The 24,365-nt window shown below is 46.3% G+C and overlaps 1 protein-coding gene across 1 annotated transcript; it reads right to left on the reverse strand.

The window, feature by feature from the left end:
- Nucleotides 1-10,749: 10,749 nt before the first annotated feature.
- Nucleotides 10,750-24,365, reverse strand: LOC135548477 (sestrin-3-like). The gene is made up of 10 exons (XM_064978111.1): nt 24,124-24,365; nt 18,045-18,110; nt 17,567-17,767; nt 15,155-15,337; nt 14,773-15,006; nt 14,517-14,664; nt 14,302-14,420; nt 14,028-14,218; nt 13,696-13,840; nt 10,750-12,945 (listed from the first exon to the last, which is right to left on the reverse strand). Exons 1-10 carry the CDS (start codon nt 24,199-24,201, stop codon nt 12,859-12,861), a joined length of 1,452 nt encoding a protein of 483 aa, XP_064834183.1. The 5' UTR covers nt 24,202-24,365; the 3' UTR covers nt 10,750-12,858.

Here is a 24,365-nt window from a genome sequence, read left to right on the forward strand (position 1 = left end):
TTTTTAACCTAGGTGCAATCTGAATGAGATGGTTGCCAGTATAGAGTACCACAGTATAAGTCATAATACCCATAACACCTAGAGGTCAAATAGGGAAATGGTTCCAATCGTTTTTCCACCATTCATTTTTCCTATAAGGGATTTTAGAAACACTTGAAATAGTAAGATGTCACTGACAGATATGGCAGCTCTGCTTCTAGCGCCTAAGCAACTTTGCAGTATTTTGTTTTTTTGGTGTGTTATTCTTACATTATTAGGCCAGAAAATGTTTTGTGTAACTATATACAGCCGGAAAGAACTTTTGGATATCAGAGCAGCGGTAACTCACCAGCGTTACGACCAGGAATACGAATTTCCCAAATTGGATAATTTGTTCGTAGCCCCCAGGGCAATTGAACTTATTCCAGAGGCTGCTCCAAAACACAGCCAGCGGAGAAGAGGTATTCGGAGTGGATTTCTAGTCCGACTCAGGAAAAGTGCACACCATCCACCATTTCCGATTATATTACTCGCTAATGTTCACGTCCCCGTTCATACATACTGTCCCCATTCATACAGCCATCTGGGTTCTCAGTACATCGTGCAGACAGGAATAAAGACCTCTCCGGGAAGAAGAAATTTGGGGGTGTATGTTCCATGATTAACTACTCATGGTGTGATTGTGATAACATACAGAAACTCAAGTCCTTTTGTGCACCATACCTAGAATACCTCACAATCAATTGCCGACCGTATTACCACCAGAGGGAAGCCGATACCAAGATGGCCGTCAAAGAACTACACTGGACTTTATGCAAACTGGAAACCACATATCCTGAGGCCACATTTATTGTAACTGGGGATTTTAACAAAGCAAATTTTGGGAAAATGCTACCGAAGTTCTACCAACACATTGACTGTAGTACCCGCGCTGAGAAAACATTGGACCACTGCTACTAAACTTTTCAAAATGCCTTCAAGGCCCTTCCCCGCCCTCCCTTCGGCAAATCTTATCATGACTCCATTTTGCTCCTACCTTCCTATAGGCAGAAACTCAAACAGGAAGTACCTGTCCTAAGGTCTATTCAACGCTGGTCTGACCAATCGGAATCCATGCTTCAAGTTTGTTTTGATCATGCGGACTGGGATATGTTTCGGGTAGCCTCTGAGAATAACATAGACGAATACACAGATACGGTGACCAAGTTCATCAGGAAGTGTATAGGAGATGTTGTAACCACTGTGACTATTAAAACCTACCCAAACCAGAAGCTGTGGATAGATGGAAGCATTCGCGCAAAACTGAATACACGAACCACCGCATTTAACCATGGCAAGGTGACTGGGGATATGGCCGAATACAAACAGTGTAGTTATTCCCTCCGTAAGAAAATGAAACAGGCAAAACGTCAGTACAGAGAAAAAGTGGAGTCGCAATTCAATGGCTCAGACACGAGACGTATGTGGCAGGGTCTACAGACAACCACGGACTACAAAGGGAAACCAGCCACATTCCGGACATCAATGTCTTGCTTCCGGACAAGCTAAACACGTTCTTTGCCCGCTTTGAGGATAACACAGTGCCACCGATGCAGCCCGCTACCAAGGGCTGTGGACTCTCCTTCTCCGTTGACGATGTAAGACATTTTTTTTAAACTTTTTTTTAATTTGACCTTTATTTAACCAGGCAAGTCAGTTAAGAACAAATTCTTATTTTCAATGACGGCCTAGGAACAGTGGGTTAACTGCCTGTTCAGGGGCAGAACGACAGATTTGTACCTTGTCAGCTCGGGGGTTTGAACATGCAACCTTCCAGTTACTAGTCCAACGCTCTAACCACTAGGCTACTCTGCCGCTCCAAGCGTGTTAACCCTCGCAAGGCTGCCGGCCCAGATAGCATTCCTAGGCGCGTCCTCAGAGTGTGCGCAGACCAGCTGGCTGGAGTGTTTACGGACCTATTCAATCTCTCCCTATCTCCAGTCTGCTGTCCCCACTTGCTTCAAGATGTCCACCATTGTTCCTATACTCAAGAAAGCAAAGGTAACTGAACTAAATTACTATCGCCCCGTAGCACTTCTGTCATCATAAAGTGCTTTGAGAGGCTAGTTAAGGATCATATCACCTCCACCTTACCTGACACCCTAGACCCACTTCAATTTGCTTACTGCCCCAGATCCACAGATGAAGCAATCGCCATCACACTGCCCTATCCCATCTGGACAAGAGGAATACCTATGTAAGAATGCTGTTCATTGACTATAGCTCAGCATTCAACACCATATTGCCCTCCAAGCTCATAATTAAGCTCAGGACCCTGGGTCTGAACCCTTCCCTGTGTAACTGGGTCCTGGACTTCCTGATGTGCCGCCACCAGGGGGTGAAGGTAGGAAACAACACCTCCACTTCGATGATCCTCAACACAGGGCCCCACAAGGGTGCGTGCTCAGCCCCCTCCTGTACATTTACATTTAAGTCATTTGGCAGACGCTCTTATCCAGAGTGACTTACAAATTGGTGAATTCACCTAATGACATCCAGTGGAACAGCCACTTTACAATAGTGCATCTAAATCATTTAAAGGGGGGTGAGAAGGATAACTGTATCCTATCCTAGGTATTCCTTAAAGAGGTGGGGTTTCAGGTGTCTCCGGAAGGTGGTGATTGACTCCGCTGTCCTGGCGTCGTGAGGGAGTTTGTTCCACCATTGGGGGGCCAGAGCAGCGAACAGTTTTGACTGGGCTGAGCGGGAACTGTACTTCCTCAGTGGTAGGGAGGCGAGCAGGCCAGAGGTGGATGAACGCAGTGCCCTTGTTTGGGTGTAGGGCCTGATCAGAGCCTGGAGGTACTGCGGTGCCATTCCCCTCACAGCTCCGTAGGCAAGCACCATGGTCTTGTAGCGGATGCGAGCTTCAACTGGAAGCCAGTGGAGAGAGCGGAGGAGCGGGGTGACGTGAGAGAACTTGGGAAGGTTGAACACCAGACGGGCTGCGGCGTTCTGGATGAGTTGTAGGGGTTTAATGGCACAGGCAGGGAGCCCAGCCAACAGCGAGTTGCAGTAATCCAGACGGGAGATGACAAGTGCCTGGATTAGGACCTGCGCCGCTTCCTGTGTGAGGCAGGGTCGTACTCTGCGGATGTTGTAGAGCATGAACCTACAGGAACGGGCCACCGCCTTGATGTTAGTTGAGAATGACAGGGTGTTGTCCAGGATCACGCCAAGGTTCTTAGCGCTCTGGGAGGAGGACACAATGGAGTTGTCAACCGTGATGGCGAGATCATGGAACGGGCAGTCCTTCCCCGGGAGGAAGAGCAGCTCCGTCTTGCCGAGGTTCAGCTTGAGGTGGTGATCCGTCATCCACACTGATATGTCTGCCAGACATGCAGAGATGCGATTCGCCACCTGGTCATCAGAAGGGGGAAAGGAGAAGATTAATTGTGTGTCGTCTGCATAGCAATGATAGGAGAGACCATGTGAGGTTATGACAGAGCCAAGTGACTTGGTGTATAGCGAGAATAGGAGAGGGCCTAGAACAGAGCCCTGGGGGACACCAGTGGTGAGAGCGCGTGGTGAGGAGACAGATTCTCGCCACGCCACCTGGTAGGAGCGACCTGTCAGGTAGGACGCAATCCAAGCGTGGGCCGCGCCGGAGATGCCCAACTCGGAGAGGGTGGAGAGGAGGATCTGATGGTTCACAGTATCGAAGGCAGCCGATAGGTCTAGAAGGATGAGAGCAGAGGAGAGAGAGTTAGCTTTAGCAGTGCGGAGCGCCTCCGTGATACAGAGAAGAGCAGTCTCAGTTGAATGACTAGTCTTGAAACCTGACTGATTTGGATCAAGAAGGTCATTCTGAGAGAGATAGCGGGAGAGCTGGCCAAGGACGGCACGTTCAAGAGTTTTGGAGAGAAAAGAAAGAAGGGATACTGGTCTGTAGTTGTTGACATCGGAGGGATCGAGTGTAGGTTTTTTCAGAAGGGGTGCAACTCTCGCTCTCTTGAAGACGGCAGGGACGTAGCCAGCGGTCAGGGATGAGTTGATGAGCGAGGTGAGGTAAGGGAGAAGGTCTCCGGAAATGGTCTGGAGAAGAGAGGAGGGGATAGGGTCAAGCGGGCAGGTTGTTGGGCGGCCGGCCGTCACAAGAAGCGAGATTTCATCTGGAGAGAGAGGGGAGAAAGAGGTCAGAGCACAGGGTAGGGCAGTGTGAGCAGAACCAGCGGTGTCGTTTCACTTAGCAAACGAGGATCGGATGTCGTCGACCTTCTTTTCAAAATGGTTGACGAAGTCATCTGCAGAGAGGGAGGAGGGGGGGGAGGAGGATTCAGGAGGGAGGAGGATTCAGGAGGGAGGAGAAGGTGGCAAAGAGCTTCCTAGGGTTAGAGGCAGATGCTTGGAATTTAGAGTGGTAGAAAGTGGCTTTAGCAGCAGAGACAGAGGAGGAAAATGTAGAGAGGAGGGAGTGAAAGGATGCCAGGTCCGCAGGGAGGCGAGTTTTCCTCCATTTCCGCTCGGCTGCCCGGAGCCCTGTTCTGTGAGCTCGCAATGAGTCGTCGAGCCACGGAGCGGGAGGGGAGGACCGAGCCGGCCTGGAGGATAGGGGACATAGAGAGTCAAAGGATGCAGAAAGGGAAGAGAGGAGGGTTGAGGAGGCAGAATCAGGAGATAGGTTGGAGAAGGTTTGAGCAGAGGGAAGAGATGATAGGATGGAAGAGGAGAGAGTAGCGGGGGAGAGAGAGCGTAGGTTGGGATGGCCCGATACCATCCGAGTAGGGGCAGTGTGGGAAGTGTTGGATGAGAGCGAGAGGGAAAAGGATACAAGGTAGTGGTCGGAGACTTGGAGGGGAGTTGCAATGAGGTTAGTGGAAGAACAGCATCTAGTAAAGATGAGGTCGAGCGTATTGCCTGCCTTGTGAGTAGGGGGGAAGGTGAGAGGGTGAGGTCAAAAGAGGAGAGGAGTGGAAAGAAGGAGGCAGAGAGGAATGAGTCAAAGGTAGACGTGGGGAGGTTAAAGTCGCCCAAGGACTGTGAGAGGTGAGCCGTCCTCAGGAAAGGAGCTTATCAAGGCATCAAGCTCATTGATGAACTCTCCGAGGGAACCTGGAGGGCGATAAATGATAAGGATGTTAAGCTTGAAAGGGCTGGTAACTGTGACAGCATGGAATTCAAAGGAGGCGAAAGACAGATGGGTAAGGGGAGAAAGAGAGAATGACCACTTGGGAGAGATGAGGATCCCGGTGCCACCACCCCGCTGACCAGAAGCTCTCGGGGTGTGCGAGAACACGTGGGCGGACGAAGAGAGAGCAGTAGGAGTAGCAGTGTTATCTGTGGTGATCCATGTTTCCGTCAGTGCCAAGAAGTCGAGGGACTGGAGGGAGGCATAGGCTGAGATGAACTCTGCCTTGTTGGCCGCAGATTGGCAGTTCCAGAGGCTACCGGAGACCTGGAACTCCACGTGGGTCGTGCGCGCTGGGACCACCAGATTAGGGTGGCCGCGGCCACGCGGTGTGGAGCGTTTGTATGGTCTGTGCAGAGAGGAGAGAACAGGGATAGATAGACACATAGTTGACAGGCTACAGAAGAGGCTACGCTAATGCAAAGGAGATTGGAATGACAAGTGGACTACACGTCTCGAATGTTCAGAAAGTTAAGCTTACGTAGCAAGAATCTTATTGACTAAAATGATTGAAATGATACAGTACTGCTGGAGTAGGCTAGCTGGCAGTGGCTGCGTTGTTGACACTACACTAATCAAGTCGTTCCGTCGAGTGTAATAGTTTCTACAGTGCTGCTATTCGGGGGCTAGCTGGCTAGCTAGCAGTGATGATTACGTTACGTTACGTTAAAAGAACGACAATAGCTGGCTAGCTAACCTAGAAAATCGCTCTAGACTACACAATTGTCTAGATACAAAGACGGCTATGTAGCTAGCTAGCTACGATCAAACAAATCAAACCGTTGTACTATTCACCCATGACTGCGTGGCCACGCACTCCTCCAACTCAATCATCAAGTTTGCAGATGACACAACAGTAGTAGTCCTGATTATGAGGCAGCCTACAGGGAGGAGGTGAGGGCCATGGTAGAGTGGTGCCAGAAAAAAACCTCACTCAACGTCAACAAAACAAAGGAGCTGATTGTGGACTTCAGGAAACAGCAGAGGGAGCACGCCCGTATCAACATTGACGGGACCGCAGTGAAGAAGGTGGAAAGCGTCAAGTTCCTCCATCAAGGACATCAACCACCCGAGCCACGGCCTATTCACCCCGCTATCATCCAGAAGGCAAGGTCAGTTTTTGTGCATCAAAGCTGGGAGAGAGAGACCGAAAAACAGCTTCTATCGCAAGGTCATCAGACTGTTAAATAGCCATCACTAGCTGGCTTCCACCTAGTTACGCAACCCTGCACCTTAGAGGCTGCTGCCCTATTTTCATAGACATAGAATCACTTGCCACTTTAATAGGGGAAGACCAGTCACTTTAATAATGTTTAAATCATGTTCACATACAGCTTTACTCATCACGTATGTATATTTTGAATTCTATTCTACTGTATTTTAGTCAATGCCACTCCGACATTGCTCAATCTAATATTTGGATATTTCTCAATTCCATTATTTTACTTTTAGATGTATGTGTATTGTTGTGAATTGTTCTTTGATACTACTGCACTGTTAGGAGCTGGAAACACAAGCCATTCACTACAGTGTGTGATCAATAAAATTTGATTTGATAAGGGCTGTGTTTCATGTAGGCTTACCCTGGCATGACGTTTTGTATAATTCTGTCTAGGACTAGGTGACTTTTAGCAATATGTTTGCCTGTATTTACCCCCCCCCTAAAAAAATGTAAATGCTAATTAGCTGCTAATGTGGCTAACATAAATAACTACAAATGCCCTGATGATCTGGACAAGTCTACCTGTAACGTTCTGACCTTTATTTCCTTTGTTTTGTCTTTATTTAGTATGGTCAGGGCGTGAGTTGGGGTGGGCAGTCTATGTGTGTTTTTCCATTACAGAAACACCCACCACCAGAGGACCAAGCAGCGTGGTAACAGGCAGCAGCAGCAGGAGAGGCAGCGATATCTGGAGAGATGGACATGGGAAGAGATTCTGGACGGCAAAGGACCCTGGACTCAGCCAGGGGAATATCGCCATCCCAAAGCAGAGCTGGAGGCAGCGAAAAGCAGAGAGGCGCCATTATGAGGAGCTAGCTCGGTAGCGCGGCTGGAAGCCCGAGAGGCAGCCCCAAAAATGTATTGGGGGAAGGCACACGGGGAGTGTGGCGAAGTCTGGTACGAGACCTGCGCCAACGTCCCGTGCTTACCGGAGAGAGGGGGACCGGGCAGGTACCGTGTTATGCGGTGGAGCGCACAGTTTCCCCAGTGCGTGTGCATAGCCCGGTGCGGTACATTCCAGCTCCTCTTATTGGCCAGGCTAGAGTGGGCATCGAGCCAGGTGCCATGAAGCTGGCTCTACGCATCTGGTCTCTAGTGCGTCTCCTCGGACCCGGCGTACATGGCACCAGCCTTACGCATGGTGTCCCCGGTTCGCCAGCACAGCCCAATGCGGGCTATTCCACCTCGCCGCACTGGCCTGGCTACGGGGAGCATTCAACCAGGTAAGGTTGGGCAGGCTAAGTGCTCAAGAGCTCCAGTGCACCTGCATGGTCCGGTCTATACAGTGCCACCTCCACGCACCAGCCCTCCGGTGGCAGCCCCCCGCACCAGGCTGTTTCTCCGTCTTTTCCCTACAGGTGCTCCCACCTGTCCTGCGCTGCCAGAGCCTTCCTCCTGCCCAGCGGTGTCAGTCTCCCGTGTGTCCTGAGCCGCCAGAGTCTCCCGTGTGTCCTGAGCCGCCAGAGTCTCCCGTGTGTCCTGAGCCGCCAGAGTCTCCCGTGTGTCCTGAGCCGCCAGAGTCTCCCGTGTGTCCTGACCCGCCAGAGTCTCCCGTGTGTCCTGACCCGCCAGAGTCTCCCGTGTGTCTCCCGTGTGTCCTCCTGACCCGCCAGAGTCTCCCGTGTGACCCGCCAGAGTCTCCCGTGTCCTGACCCGCCAGAGTCTCCCGTGTGTCCTGAGCCGCCAGAGTCTCCCGTGTGTCCTGACCCGCCAGAGTCTCCCGTGTGTCCTGAGCCGCCAGAGTCTCCCGTGTGTCCTGAGCCGCCAGAGTCTCCCGTGTGTCCTGAGCTGCCAGAGTCTCCCGTGTGTCCTGAGCTGCCAGAGTTTCCCGTGTGTCCTGAGCCGCCAGAGTCTCCCGTGTGTCCTGAGCCGCCAGTCTGTCCTGAGCCGCCAGAGCCGCCAGTCTGTCCTGAGCCGCCAGAGCCGCCAGTCTGTCATGAGCCGCCAGAGCCGGCAGTCTGTCCTGAGCCGCCAGAGCCGCCAGTCTGTCATGAGCCTCCAGAGCCGCCAGTCTGTCCTGAGCCGCCAGTCTGTCCTGAGCCGCCAGAGGCCCCAGTCTGTCCTGAACCGCCAGAGCAGCCAGTCTGTCCTGAGCCGCCAGAGCCGTCAGTCTGTCCTGAGCCGCCAGAGCCGCCAGTCTGTCCTGAGCCGCCGGTCAGCCAGGAGCCGCCGGTCAGCCAGGAGCCGCCAGAGCCGCCAGTCAACCAGGCGCCGCCAGAGCCGTCAGCCAGCCAGGAGCCGCCAGAGCCGTCAGCCAGCCAGGAGCCTCCATAGCCGTCAGCCAGCCAGGATATGCCAGAGCCGTCAGCCAGCCAGGACAGGCTGGCCTGTCACGCCGGCGATGCCGGAATCGCCCTTCACTCCAGAGCTGCCGGAGGCTCCCGCCTGTCCGGCGCTGCCGGAGTCTCCCGCTCATTCGGGTCCCATGGCTAGGGTCCCCAGTCGGAGGTCGGAGGCGAGGGTCGCCGCTCATAAGAGGCCACGGGGGCGGTTGAGGAGGTGGACAAAAACTGTGGTGAAGTGGGGTCCACGTCCCGCGCCAGAGCCGCCACCGCGGACAGATGCCCACCCAGACCCTCCCCTATAGGTTCACGTTTTGCGGCCGGAGTCCGCACCTTTGGGGGAGTACTGTCACATTCTGACCTTTATTTCCTTTGTTTTGTCTTTATTTAGTATGGTCAGGGCATGAGTTGAGGTGGGCAGTCTATGTGCGTTTTTCTATGTTGGGGTTTTGAGTTTAGCCTAGTATGGTTCTCAATCAGAGGCAGGTGTCTTTAGTTGTCTCTGATTGAGAATCATACCTAGGTAGCCTTTTGAGTGGTGGGTGTTTGTTTCCGTGTGAGTGTTTTGGCCACACGGTACTGTTTTGTTTTCGTTCATGTTCACGTTTATTATTTTGTAGTGTTCAGTTTATGTCTTTTAATAAACGTTATGGACACTTACCACACTATGCATTGGTCCTCCGATCCTTCTCGCATCTCCTCCTCAGAAGAGGAGGAGGAATGCTGTTACACTACCGAATCGAGGCAAAGGTAAGAATCTCTGGATTAACTACCTAATGTTAGCTAAATGTAGTAATGAATAAATTGCCAACATTTCTTTAAATGGACAATTCTGTGAACTGTCTTGTGCAAGTTTTAAAATGACACTAACTGTTTGCAAATGTATCAGCGAGAGATGACTTGCAGGAGCTTACAGGGATTTATAGTTTTGCATGATGACTCGAAGTGGAATCGTGCAGATATTTTGCGTTTCTGCCGTCCAGAGTGAGTGAACGTGTGCCACACGATTGGGGACAAGAACTGTGACTTGCTTTCATCTCCGGTGCCCAAACTGTGACTTGCTTTCATCTCCGGAGCCAGGGCACCGTTGAAAGGAGTGATAACTAGTGGCATTAAGTGTTGAGGAGGATAAATTGAGAAGTGTGCAGAAGGACATGATACAAAGGAAGGTGTATAGGTGGAAAAAGTTGTGTGTGTAAACTATAGGGGTAACCATGATGTTGGAGATCAGAGGTGTCTGGTAAGAGAAAGGCTGGTTGAGGTTGCCAGGATCAGAGTTGTACAGAAGGTGTCAGATGCTGAGGCAGTGAAGAGTAGTAGAGAAAGATGGGTCCAGGGTTAGGGATCCTAAGAGGAGAGGGCAGAGCCAAGCACGCACTAACGAGATCCTATAGCCGCGTTCTAGCACATTTGCATATTTCCGTTATGGAAAGGAAGGGAAAGGGGGATACCTAGTCAGTTGTACACCTGAATGCATTCAACTGAAATGTGTCATTCGCATTTAACCCAACCCCTCTGCTGCCTTAATTGACATCCAAAGCCTACTCTGTGACATGCGTGTGCAAGAACTCAATTCACCTCATTCTAAACAACAATATTGTTTTTTATTTGGCAAAGGATAAAATCTACATGACTTAGTCCACTCTGTTCGTAACATATTCTAGTTTTGGGAACAGAAAACAGTAAGATCAAACGATTAATTCATGAGAAAATCTGCGTAATGTTGGCCAAAATCCAACTTCTCCATCTGCCGGTCACTGGGCTTCCTCTCATTACCATATTTGGCAGTGAGTGGAAACGCCAAGCAGATGCTTCACACTTATACATCCAATGAAATATCTGGCTCAAAGTTCTGTGGCATTATCATGTCTAGCTAACCAGTTGAACCTCTGAGGTCGAACAACAATTTTGAAACCCGATTTTACAGTATGTGTATTTGTGGGAGACATTTTTCTAAATCGCCTAATTTTCATGCCACAGTTTTTCTATCTAGAATGAGTTATTAAAATGTTGACTGATGCTACAGATACACACATACCAGTATCATACATCAAGTTACCAGTATGCATGTTGATGTATCAAATAAACAGAACACAATGTATTTGTAACTTCTTTATTGTTTTGAAAATGTCCTTACAGGCGAGGTACAGTTTCAGTTGCACTGTTGTCCTTTTAGCTTGTTTGTTTTTTTGTTTTGCTTTGGGGGGGGGGGGGGCAAATGGCTGAATGTGGCTTTGATGAAGGCACGACCTCCCAAAACTATTACAGCAATCCTGAAGCACAATCTGGGAAAGAGAGAAGTGCAGCTTTAACTCTCAGACCAGTAGATTATCATTTTGTAAAGTTTGGACATCTCAGCTTCCATCATCAGTTATAATTCTGATGATACAGAGCCTAATTGGTATTGTTAACACTATGTTTATTCAAATAAAATATGAAAATCCACTCAAACTATTTCGGTATTTTTTTCTTTAGTCCACTGTTAATACAGCATCATGATTATGTGTACTAATGAAAAAAATACCCCTTTAAAAGGTAGGTTGGCAAAAAGTAAACAGTACTTTGGTGAATGTAATCTGAGTTCACAGAGGCATTGATTAAACATTGTAACTAAACCTATACATGGGGGGGGGGCTAAAATATGACACATTTCACATCTGAGAAATTAAATGCAAGAAAGATTTGAGAGGGAGGGGATTTAAAGGAAATACTGACATTTCTTGCATATTTCCAACTGGGAGTTTTTTTTCTTCCTACAGTAAATATCTGCAAAAATGATTGACACTGCCATCAGCAGTTCCTACATTTGCAGATACAGATGTGCAAAGAGCAACAATCATTCACAAAAACACTGATTTTTTTCAACCCTACACTGGTGAAGAAATAAGCATCAAATAAATGCTGGTGATACAAAGTTAACAGTGCAGATTGTAGGATTAGGAACACACTCATGTGGTGATACTTCAGTAATTATAAAACAAAACAGAGCACATTCCCAGCATTACATAGCTTATTGCAGTTCTAAAAATGTACTTCCTAATGGAATATAAAAATGTTTTAAAAAATGTCTCATGGATCTAACATCTGTACACTGCATCTTTGGGTCGAAATAGACAAGTATGTAATCTTAATGTCTTACAGACCCAGTGAGAAACATTTGGCACAGAACAGGATGAGAGAAGTCCTAAAATTGATGATAATGTTGCCACAAAATCTTGTGCGTTACCTGCTGTGATTTCTATTCTGTATTTGGACAAACATTGCAGATAAATAGTTCTCTAGAAATATTTTAAATTGACATATTTATTGACAAAGGTATAAATATACTGAAAAGCATAATTATTCTGTCAAAGGTAAACTCAGCGATATGACAGATGCATAAAAGTAAACAGCATAGTGGGTCAATTTCTGCAACAACTAAGAATGATGAAGCGAGAGGTTCAACTTCTGTTTTGGTATCCTGGCTACCACGCTGTAAGTGTGAAGCGAACTCATACCTATGCGAAGATACTGTGTGTGACTGTTAGAGTGAAGTCTTGCATCTCACTCATCTCAATATCTGCAGTGCTGCTTATGGCAACGTCATTTAGTTGAGTCTACCTTTTTAAATTGCAAATAATGTCGAAATATTGCACTTTTTAAAATAGTGCCACAAAAGGGCTTGCTCTCTCAATCAGATAACATTTTAATGTTATACCTGATATCGGTGGGACTGTACCAAATCAAGGCATTACATTCAGAGGTATATTCTACATTGTGCAACACCGTTTCCGGCTATTCAGTATTTCCTTAGAGCACAGTGCAGTACTTTGAGGTTGCTTGGATAAATATATATATTTTTAAAGTTAGTCATGAACTCCAACCCCTTCACTATGTCACTAAAGCCAAACTGGCAATATCATTTTGGCAAAAAAGGATGAGAACATGCACCCGTTTTCACAATTTTTACACACTCACAGTAGGATTTCCTTCATTTTCACATACTTCCTCTTTTAAAAGGGCATAAAGGTAAAAGAAAATGGGTAAAAGTCACCATCCAACCATACAGTAAGAGGCCAGTGACGTGACTGGTAGTGAGACAGTTTCCTGGTTCCCAGAGGCCGCATTCCTGGGGCTGTGGAGAGGGGGAAGGCCAGTAGCGGTGTTTGGGGGGACGTGGGCTTGGGTTTCTATTGGTAAGGTGAAGACAGATGGCCCGCTGTGGTTGGTCAGGTCATGTAGCGTGTGATGGCGCGCAGGGCATATAGCAGTTCTGCCTGCATCCTGGCCTCCATTAGGAGTAGGTTCACATGGACCTGGAAGGGGCATGGTGGCCAGAGGATTAGCATACCATACATACTATAACACAGTGCAGTTACTTTATATAACTGGAATGGTATGGACTGCAGTATGGACAGCCATTGAGCTGTAAAATGGATATGCATTTGCAGAATGTAGCACAAGGCTGTAAGAGAAAAAAGACATCTCACTGAGTCGGATATGTAAACCAAGTGAGATTCTGTTGAGAAACATTTTAATGGGGTCTGAAGGAAAAGATGCTTGTACAGACATAATTACTAACTAAAGTGAATGCTGCTGCCCTCATTACGTCAGGGATGAGACATTTGTTCCAGGTTGTCTTGACCGGAGCATTAAAAACAAGACAATGACCCACTTCCACGCTGCTGGTTCTAATAATAACTCGAGCTCGTCTTTCATCTCTTTCAGCCCAGTCAGATTCCAACAGGGGGCCTCTCTGCAGAACAACCCAAACACAATAACAGCATGTTCCTGCGGCCAAGAGCTTCATTTCCTCCAGCTCTGCTCAATAGTCCTAGTGTACTCATGAGCCAAAGCCTCCTGCAGAAACACAACCTAACAGCATGACCAGCCCTGCCCCTGAACTCTGGCCTCGTTACAAAGACATGTCAGGATTCACAAGATCATTTCTGTGGCTGTTGACGGTGTAAAGCAAAGCAAAACGTTGTTTTTCAAAGGATACACACGTACATAAACACCATACGATTATACACTCTCACAAATACGAGCATCTGCAGTTTTCTAACCTTCTCGGAGTGGCGGAACTGCCTCCAGTAGCTGTCATACATGCGACGAGTGGTCCTCTCTGGATAACATGTTACGGTCTTTATATAGACCTTCAGACTGCGTTCCAATAGCTGATTCACCTCCCCATAGTCATAGTCATCATATCTGCAGACAGGACATCAAGCCTGGAGCATCACTTTACGGTCTGCTATGGACTACTTCAGGGCTTCAATAAACACTTACTCATTTAAATATTATCATTATCACACTAACTTGATTAATACTAAGTGTCCACACTTGATAGTGAATGAGAAATGTATGTGACACTGTGTATGTGGCACTGATGCCTTACCTGATGCCATACATGCAGTGCACATAGTTGAAGAGTGCACGTCGGAGCATGGTGGTGTCCACGTCCTCGTGACTGGCCATGTTGTAATAGGTCAGGTCACACGCTGTCCGGAACTTGTCATCCAGCAGCAGCCCGATGTCTGAATAAAGCCTGTTGACCAGAGAGAAACCATGGTCCTCCCACGAGTAGTCCTACAGACAGAGAGAGACAGAGCGAAAGCGAGTGAAGTTGTTCAGGCATGACAGTGGAATTAAGGTTTTCCATTATCACCCACCTGTGCTCTAAAAGTTGGTGGATTGTCTTCCCCGCGTCGAGCAAAGTCCTGGTACCCGAAGGTGGCATCTTCCACAAACTGAGACACTTTGGATATGGGCATCACCTCATCCTCTAAATCTGCAGAGTCACAATGTAGATGGATCATAATCAGTAATCACATAATCCCTTTACTCAGTGAGAGAGACACAACAGGAACAGGTGTGGTTGCAGTACCTCCAGAGCCCACCAATAGGCTCTCTTTCTTCTCCTTCTCGAAGCGTGTGGCCATCTCCTCCTGCGAAGCCTCATCCTCCTCTCTCTCCTCCTGCAGCCTCTTCATTCTGTCCATCAGCGCCTCCAACTCACTGACCGAGTCTGTGGTCTGAAACACACACAACAAAGCAGAACTCGATTATTATGACAATAGAGTTACACATACTTAGATACATTTCCAACACAATCCCTCCAAACACACATAGTTAAATCTCACCTCAGGGCTGCTACTGCTGAGATCTCGGTCCAGGTGATGGTCGCTGGCCAGGTCACATGTACAGTAGTTGCTGATGTAGACGGCCTGGAAGCCGTTGGTGTTTTGTGTGTCAACCTGGGGGTTGATGCCACTGCCAAACACAAAGCTGGCCAGAGCATGGAAATGGGCCAATATGACCACAGCATGGACCAGCTCTGCCAAAGACCAACTGTGCTCCCCTGTCTTCACCAAGTTCTAAAGTAGAGGGGAAGAAAAAGGTTTGGTGCGAGTTACTTTGTGTGCGTATGTGGATAAAAGTTGTGTTTTTGAATAGATACAGTATGTGCATATGTGGATAATGTCCTTGAATATGTGTATGTTTTATGCATGTCTGTGTTCTAACCTGAATGTGCTCCTTGGTGATGAGCCAAGGTCTGTGTGCTAGGAGCTTGTTGATCTCGTTGAGGTTCCTCAGTCTCTGAGGGACGTACTGCAGGCCCTTCAGCCAGTCCAGACACACCCCCATCCTGTAGAACTCCCGCACATGCAGAGACACCAGGAAGGAACACTGGTGACGCGCTGCAGCCTGGAGAGAGAAAGAGGGGAGGCTTTCATATCTATATTTATAGCCTACTGGGAAAACTCTTCCTTTACTGCATATACTTTGTTGTTTTCTACTGTCTAAACTATTTATATTCTTGTTCTATATACTCTAGGTGTCTGGCTAGACTGTAAACTCTTCTTCCAGACTCACATTAAGCATCTCCAATCTAAAATTAAATCTAGATTCGGCTTCCTATTTCACAACAAAGCATCCTTCACTCATGCTGCCAAACATGCCCTAATAAAACTGACCATCCTACCGATCCTCGACTTCAGCGATGTCCTTTACAAAATAGCCTCCAACACTCTACTCAACAAATTGGATACAGTCTATCACAGTGCCAACCGTTTTGTCCCCAAAGCCCCATATACTACCCACCACTGCGACCGGCCCTCGCTTCGTACTCGTCGCCAAACCCACTGGCTCCAGGTCATCTACAAGTCTCTTCTAGGTAAAGCTCCGCCTTATCTCGGCTCACTGGTCACCATATCAACACCCACCCATAGCACGCGCCCCAGCAGGTATATCTCACTGGTCACCCCCAAAGCCAATTCCTCCTTTGGCCGCCTTTCCTTCCAGTTCTCTGCTGCCAATGACTGGAACAAATTGGAAAAATCACTGAAGCTGGAGACATATCTCCCTCACTAGCTTTCAGCACCAGCTGTCAGAGCAGCTCACAGATCACTGCACCTGTACATAGCCCATCTGTAAATAGCCCATCCAACTACCACATCCCCATACTGTATTTATTTATTTTGCTCCTTTGCACCCCAGTATCTCTACTTGCGCATTCATCTTCTGCACATCTATTACTCCAGTGCTTAATTGGTATATTGTAATTGCTTCACCACCATGGCCTAGTAATTGCCTTACCTCCCCTCTTATCTTACCTCATTTGCACACACTGTATATAGACTTTTCCTACTGTATGTTGGTTTATTCCATGTGTAACTCTGTTGTATGTGTCAAACTGCTTTGCTTTATCTTGGCCAGGTCGCAGTTGTAAATGAGAACTTGCTCTCAACTAGCCTACCTGGTTAAATAAAGGTGAAATAAAAATGAAATAAATATTCTGGGTAGTACTGTATTTAACAGTCCTGTTTTAGTTTGCATTCACCATGTAGCTGGCTTGGCAGACTAATATAAAGCATACATTTTGCCTGTATATGCACGATCTATACTAAATTAATATTTTATATGCATGTTGTATACTGTCACTTCTAAGCATGACTTATTTTAAACTGCACATTGATGGTTTCCACATGGTTATTTGACAATGCATTGCATTCAGCTGTTCCTCCTGACATAACATGCTGTGTCGTTAAGAGTGAGGGGGCAGACTTTGGCCTAGTTGTGGGCCACATCAGGAACTGGGTGAGTTGGAGGTGTGCTGGGAGGACCCCCTGAGATGGCTGCATAACAAAGCTCCACAGACGGAGGTGTTGAGTGGCCAGTATGGAGGTGTTGAGTGGCCAGTATGGAGGTGTTGAGTGGCCAGTATGGAGGTGTTGAGTGGCCAGTATGGAGGTGTTGAGTGGCCAGTATGGAGGTGTTGAGTGACCAGTATGGAGGTGTTGAGTGGCCAGTATGGAGGTGTTGAGTGGCCAGTATGGAGGTGTTGAGTGGCCAGTATGGAGGTGTTGAGTGGCCAGTATGGAGGTGTTGAGTGGCCAGTATGGAGGTGTTGAGTGACCAGTATGGAGGTGTTGAGTGGCCAGTATGCCTAGGCTCGCGCGCACCTCTCCCTCTCTCTCCCTCCCTCCGGGGGAATCTCAGCACTGAGGCGAAAGTTTAAACACCATAAAGAAAAATATAATCCGTCACGTCGGGACAGCTATTGGTTGTTAAGGAAATGGGTGAATATGGAGATGATATAAATCAGTAGAAGATGTGTTAGGTAGGTCTCCTGAGCAGGGAGGGAGAATCTAAGAGAGGACGTGTCTATGCAGGAGACATCCCCCTCGGCTTAGCTTGACCGTTGACCTATCCTGTATCATGCAGCTTCAGGTAGAAGTTGCCTGTAGGATCAGCTTACCTTACCTATATCCTAACCTCAACCATTGCAGGGAAAAATGGCACACTATATATACTACACTTCTTTTGACGAGTTCCCAGGGCTCTGGTCAAAAGTAGTGCTCTATATAGGGAACTATGGTGCAATTTTAGACACACCCAATGATAATCTCTTGTTCATCCTACTCCAGTGTTTACCATGATGGCGATGAAGTGTCGGCAGTGGAGAGGCAAGGGGCCGTCCATCCTCAGCAGGTAGAACTGGCTGTGCAGGAAGGACTCCAGGTAGTGGGGGTGCAGTCCCATCACCTGGGTCAGGTGGTCCACATGGCCTGACGGAGAGTAGGCCTCGGCTAGGAGCTGCTCTGTGAGGGGGTCCACTTGGGATGCCACCACAATCTGGAACCAGGAAGGAGGGATAGGGGGAAGGGGTCCGGCAGGACAGGGAAGAGAGAGGTTTCAGTTAGGCGGTGTGTATTGAAATCGTGTTACAGTAAAAATGCTGCTGCTGTAATCTAAAATATGGTTTACACCTAAATTCGAGGCTAGAAGAAGAAAGGTGGAAAGAAAGACAAAGGGGGAAAAGTTAGAGATTAAACAAAAGTGACAGAAAACGAGAGTGTAAGCAGGACAGGGGGAAGTATAGTCTCAAGACAGAACGAAAGCATTTTCTCACCTCTTCCTTTGGAATGAAGGCACTGGGTCCACTGGAGAAGGGTCGCGGCACTCTGACTCCTTTATCCTGAGACGAGACAAGAGCGTTAGATAAGGAAACTGGGTTAGCTAAGGAACCATAGTACACAAGGAACTTAGATGTACAACCCCACTTTAAGCACCACTTAAATGAACTCAGCCATGTTGGGGAAACAAAGAAAAAAAAATTAAATTAAGTGAAAAAGAGGGCATGTACGGTGCCTTCGGGAAAGTATTCAGACCCCTTGACTTTTTCCACATTGTTACATTAGCCTTATTCTAAAATTTATTAAATTGTTTTTTCCCCCTCAATCTACACACAATACCCCATAATGACAAAGACAAAATTAGTTAGAAATTTTCAAAATAACAAAACTGAAATATTGCATTGACATAAGTATTCAGGCCCTTTATTCAGTACTTTGTTGAAGCACCTTGGGCAGTGATTACAGCCTCAAGTCTTCTTGGATAGGATGCTACAAGCTTGGCACACCTGTATTTGGGGATTTTCTCACATTCTTCTCTGCAGATCCTCTCAAGCTCTGTCAGGTTGGCTGGGGAGCGTCTCTGCACAGGTATTTTCAGGTCTCTCCAGAGATGTTCGATCGGGTTCAAATCCGGGCTCTGGCTGGGCCACTCAAGGACATTGAGACTTGTCCCAAAGTCACTACCGCGCTGTCTTAGCTGTGTGCTTAGGGTCATTGTCCTGTTGGAAGGTGAACCTTCGCCCCAATCTGAGGTCCTGAGTGCTCTGGAGCAGGTTGCCATCAAGGATCTCTCTGTACTTCTTTCCCCTCGATCCTCAATAGTCTCCCAGTTCCTGCCGCTGAATGAAAAACATCCCCACAGCATGATGTTGCCAGCACCATGCTTCACTGTAGGGATGGTGCCAGGTTTCCTCCAGACGTGACACCAAAGACTTCAATCTTGGTTTCATCAGACGAGAGAATCTTGTTTCTCGTGGTCAGAGTCCTTTAGGTGCTTTTTTTTGGCAAACTCCAAACAGGCCATCATGTGCCTTTTGTCTGGCCATTCTATCATAAATGCCTGATTGGTGGAGTGCTGCAGAGATGGTTGTCCTTCTGGAAGGTTCTCCCATCTCCACAGAGGAACTCTGGAGCGCTGTCAGAGTGACCATCGGGTTCTTGGTCACATCCCTGACCAAGGCCCTTCTTCCCCGATTGCTCGGGTTTGGCTCCAGGAAGAGTCTCGATGGTTCCAAACTTCTTCTATTTAAGAATGATGGAGGCCACTGTGTTCTTGGGGACCTTCAATGCTGCAGAAATGTTTTGGTACTCTTCCCCAGATCTGTGCCTCGACACAATCCCGTTTCTGAGCTAGGACAATTCCTTCTACCTCATGGCTTGGTTTTTGCTCTAACATGCACGGTCAACTGTGGGACCTTATATATTCCAAATCATGTCCAATCAATAGAAATGACCACAGGTAGAATCCAATCAAGTTGGAGAAACATCAAGGATGATCAATGGAAACAGGATGCACCTGAACTCAATTTCAAGTCTCATATCAAAGGATCTGAATGCTTATGTAAATAAGGTATTTAAGGTATAAGGTATTTATTGATATGTAATAGGCAGCAGGTAAATCCAGCGGGTAAGAGCATTGAGCCAGTAACCGAAAGTACACTGGCTCAAATCGCTGAGCCGACTAGGTGAAAGATCTAACGATGTGCCCTTGAACAAGGCATCCAACCATAATTGCTCCTGTAAGTCGCTCTGGATAAGAATGTCTGCTAAGTGACTAAAATGTAACAGCCAGGCCTTTGTGCATCAATCCATTTGCTCGGAGGTAAAGTAACCCCCTCCTCTTGTAACCTTTTGAGATGAGCAAACAGCCTGTGTGCACACACATTAGCCATGGAACATTGGGATCAAGTCCTGGGCAGAGGAAAGAACGGCAGCTTTATAGTTCACATTGTCGTGTGTGTGTGTGTGTGTGTGTGTGTGTGTGTGTGTGTGTGTGTGTGCGCGTGCGTCAGTCTGGCATGTTAAAGTGTAGATTTATGTTAGGTTGTGTATGTCACACCTGTACATCTATTGAAATGAATGTACTGAGAGCTCTGAGGAGAGAGGAAGGTTAAAGAGATCTCTTCCCAGACGCAGTGATGTAAAGTAAAAATACTTTTAAATACTACACTGAACAAAAATATAAACGCAACATGTAAAGTGTTGGTGCCATGTTTCATGAGCTGAAATAAAAGATCCCAGAAATTGTCCATATGCACAAAAAGTGTATTTCTCTCAAATGTTGTGTACAAATTTTTTCCCTACACTTGCCCCACAACTGCAGACAAATTAGTTTCGTACACACGTCCAACTAGCCCCACAACCGCAGACCCAACGTGTAACCACACCAGCCGAGGACTTCCACATCTGGCTTCTTCACCTGCGGGATTGTCTGAGACCAGCCACCGACAGCTGATGAAACTCTGGGTTTGCACAACCGAAAAACCATCTTAGGGAAGCTCATCTGCGTGCTCACCCTTCTCACCAGGGTCTTGACCTGACAAGAATTTGACGTCGTAACCGACTTCAGTGAGCAAATGTTCACCTTCGATGGTCACTGGTACGTACACTGGAGAAGGCTATTTTACACACAATTCCTAGAAACTGAAAATGTCCCAGTTCTACATGATCAAGAGACATGTCACCCATTGAGCATGTTTAGGATTCTCTGGATTGCATGTTCCAGTTTGCGCCAATATCCAGCAACTTCTCACAGCCATTGAAGAGGAGTGAAACAGCATTCCACAGGCCTGAAATGGTGGTCACACTAGATACTGATGGATTTTCTGATCCACGACGCTAAAGTATATACATTTCTTTTATACATTTTATTTATTTTTTTCTCCACTATTTCGTGGTATCCAATTGGTAACTCCCGCTGCAACTCCCGTACGGACTCGAGAGAGCAGTGAAGGTCGAGAGCCGTGCGTCCTCTGAAACACAACCCAGCTTCTTGCTTCTTGACACAAAGCCCGCTTAACCCGGAAGCCGCACCAATGTGTCGGAGGAAACACAGGAGTTGCTAGTGCGTGATGGGACAAGAACGACGCTGGGCCAATTGTGCGCCTCCCCTTGGGTCTCCAGGTCGCGGTTGGCCGGGACAAGGCCTGGACTCAAACCAGGATCTCATTTGGCACAGCTAGCACTGCGATGCAGTGCCTTAGACCACTGCGCCACTCGGGAGGCCCCCTAGCGTAAAAAAAAGGTATCTGTGACCAAGAGATGGATATCTGTATTCCCTGTCATGTGAATTCCATAGATTAGGGCCTAATGAATTTATTTCAATTGACTGATTTCCTTATATGAACTGTAACGCAGCAAAATCTTTGAAATTGTTGCATATTGCATTTTATATTTTTGCTCAGAAGGATAGTAAAACAAGAAAATTGGGGACATGACTAACCCTAACCCCACAAGAAAAAAGGCTATTTTAGATTTAGGGATTAGGTTTAGGGAACATAGGATTTTGAATGTGAATCAATTGTTTGGTAACTGGAAAATGTACCAGTTTCTCTAGTGAAATCACAGTTAACATATTTAGTCATGTTCTACTGACTCCAGGAGAATCCTTTTTTCAAACAATGCAAGACGGTTTTTTTTCAATTTATTTGGAATGGCAAACCAGATAAAGTTAAACGAGCATATTAATATAACGAACATGAGCATTAAAACGATTAAATATTAAGACATTAAACCTCTCTTAAAGCCTCCATTGTACCACAATTGTATCTACTGTAAATCCAAATAGGATTTCTAGCAAGCTACTAAGAGAGGCCCATCCTATCTTTACCTTTTTGCAGATTAAAACCTTACATTTTCAGCGGATTGACAATGGATTCCTGTTTAAAGTATCCTCCTGTTTAAATTAAGTCATACAGAGTTGGCTACAATTTCATCCTCCAGAAAAGGCAGATATAATATTACAGCAAATAATATAGCTAAAGTCCAATATATCGATAGAGAAAAAATATATATACAATTTTGAAAAAATTTACATGAAGTGTATAATATTTATGAAGGACATTGTAAACAAGAACTGTAAAATTATGTCACACAAGCTAACGACAGTGTCGGCTCAATACATATGGGGGTGGAGGAGAAAGAGTCAGAGAGACCCCTCTCTGTTCCAGTGGCATATGTCTTATTACATAACAGACCTTTGAATGTGCCTTCTGTCAACAGACAGGCAATTTCCCGTGAATTTAGCTAATTGGGTTGAAGCCCTGTGTCTCCCACTGCCACCGGTGACACACACAGACAGACAGACCTGCCCTGTGCTGCAGACAGGTGCAACCTGGTAGCAACCCCTCCCTCTTTCTCCCTATCCCCCTCTATTCTCCTATTCTCTCTGCCCTCTGGCCCTTTGTGTGTGATGTGTGTCTGTTGCTGGGGCAGCGTGGCTGATGCAACTACCTGAGATGATACAGAGAGATGTGGCTCAAGTGCTCCTATATATCCTGGCCTGTGCAGATCTAAAAAGAGCCTGGACCCGTCTGTCTCCATCACACAAAAAAACTAATAGACAGTTGTAATTGTGGGATAAGTATTTGTTAAATAAGTAATAAAGTAATCAAAAACAAGAATCTTACATCATAATTAAAGATACATTAAGTAAAATGCCAAGTGACAGTTCTCTCTCTCTCTCTCTCAGTAAACTATTTCCAACCAATAGGGTGTCTGTTGAGAACAACCTCTATGAAACCTTTTGGGTTTTAACCTACAAAATAAAATATCTATAGTTTCTGCCTTTACCAGTATATGTATATCTGATTGAGGCATAGAGTATTTACCAGTATATGTTGGTAAATGTAGGAGGCAGACATGAAAGTGTTTTTTTTCTGTCAGTGATGTTTGTCATGAAAGGGCTGACTCTGGTGTGCATACAGACAAAGCTGTCTCTAGGCATTGTAATCTGTATGTCCTCCTGTTTTGTTGTTAAACCGATAACTGTGGCAACAGGGATAGGCCAGAGTATTGATGCATTCATTGACTGAGAGATGCTTTTGAAGTTCTTCAACAGAATGTTGTTTAGACCGAAGTAGAGATTTAGAAAAAAGTCGGAATTAAGAGGTGGATTTCTATAAAAGTAGGGATTAACTAGAAATATACCAGAACATTTTTAGAAATGTACTTGAAATGAATTACACTTGAAGTCGATAATAACAAGTATTCTATGACAGATTACAATCATTTTAGCCTATAAATTCATGGTATAGTTGTCCAAATCTATACACTCACATGCCTATACAAATATTACCACAAAATGTAAATACAACTGGTACTCCACAGTGAATCTGCAGAGAAAATGGAAGTGATGCAGTGGAAATATGATCACCATGCTATACTAATATCAAAGGCAGTCTCTATGTGTTCTGCTAAATGTTTTTGAGTACATGAATTATGTAATGGATATGTGCCATCTGTGTGCAAAATGCAGATACATTTCTAATGAGTTTACCATTTACATGCAGTGAGTGAGTTAGAGACTCTTATCAATTCCCCCCCCAACTCTATTGCTTTCATACTGATTGATGACCATACTGGGAATTAAATCAAGGCAAATGGTACAATTTTTGCAGATTGTTGTCTGATATGTTTGAATGGAAAAACAGCCCGATTGTCATCAAAATTATCATTAACTTTCATGTTGTTCATGAATTGCAAAAAAGCCCATGACTAATGACTAAATTATTAGATTTGAGATGATTTACAATAGGCCTAAATCTAAAGCAATTTAGGTCCTGAAGCAAATATATAGATGATGTTGAAATACAGAATGTAATACAAACATATCAGTAAGGGAAGGATTAGGCCCACGAAAAGAAATGTGTATGTCTGCTGTCTGAATCAGTAGATCTAATCAAAGCCTACTAGAGTCTATAGGCGACTTACTGTACTAGGATCTAATTGAAAACTTAATAGGGTGCAATGATATTATATCTAAATTGGAAGGAATGACTAATCACCTTGATAAAACATGCTATTGGTCGACTAGTAAAAATAACATTTGGAGAAATCAATCTGAAAACACCATACCTTTTTCCTTATCACCTTTTGACAGATGTTACACATGTGAAATGGGTTGGGGGAGGTGGAGTCCGCACTGAAGCTCATGCTGGCCGCCACTGTAACCGTCGTAGAAACGGTACTTTAAATAACTGTAGGCCTATGTCACTCTTGCAGGTGTGGTAGTGGTGGGTTGGGGAGACCGAAGAGTTGTTATATCACCAAGCCGTTTTTCGAGAGTGGTATACGGAGGCTCTGTCTTCCCCAGTCTC

The sequence above is a fragment of the Oncorhynchus masou genome, chromosome 11 (genome assembly GCF_036934945.1).
Source record: "Oncorhynchus masou masou isolate Uvic2021 chromosome 11, UVic_Omas_1.1, whole genome shotgun sequence".
NCBI lineage: Eukaryota > Metazoa > Chordata > Actinopteri > Salmoniformes > Salmonidae > Oncorhynchus > Oncorhynchus masou.

Excerpts from the sequence above, each read along its gene's own strand:
- LOC135548477 (XM_064978111.1), bottom strand. The coding sequence starts at position 24,201 with ATGAGCTTCAGTGCGGACTCCACCTCCCCCAACCCATTTCACATGTGT. Across the intron at positions 18,111-24,123 it reads AAAAGGTGATAAGGAAAAAG|GATAAAGGAGTCAGAGTGCC; the intron begins GTATGGTGTTTT and ends GTCTCGTCTCAG. Across the intron at positions 15,338-17,566 it reads GACACTTCATCGCCATCATG|GCTGCAGCGCGTCACCAGTG; the intron begins GTAAACACTGGA and ends TTCTCTCTCCAG.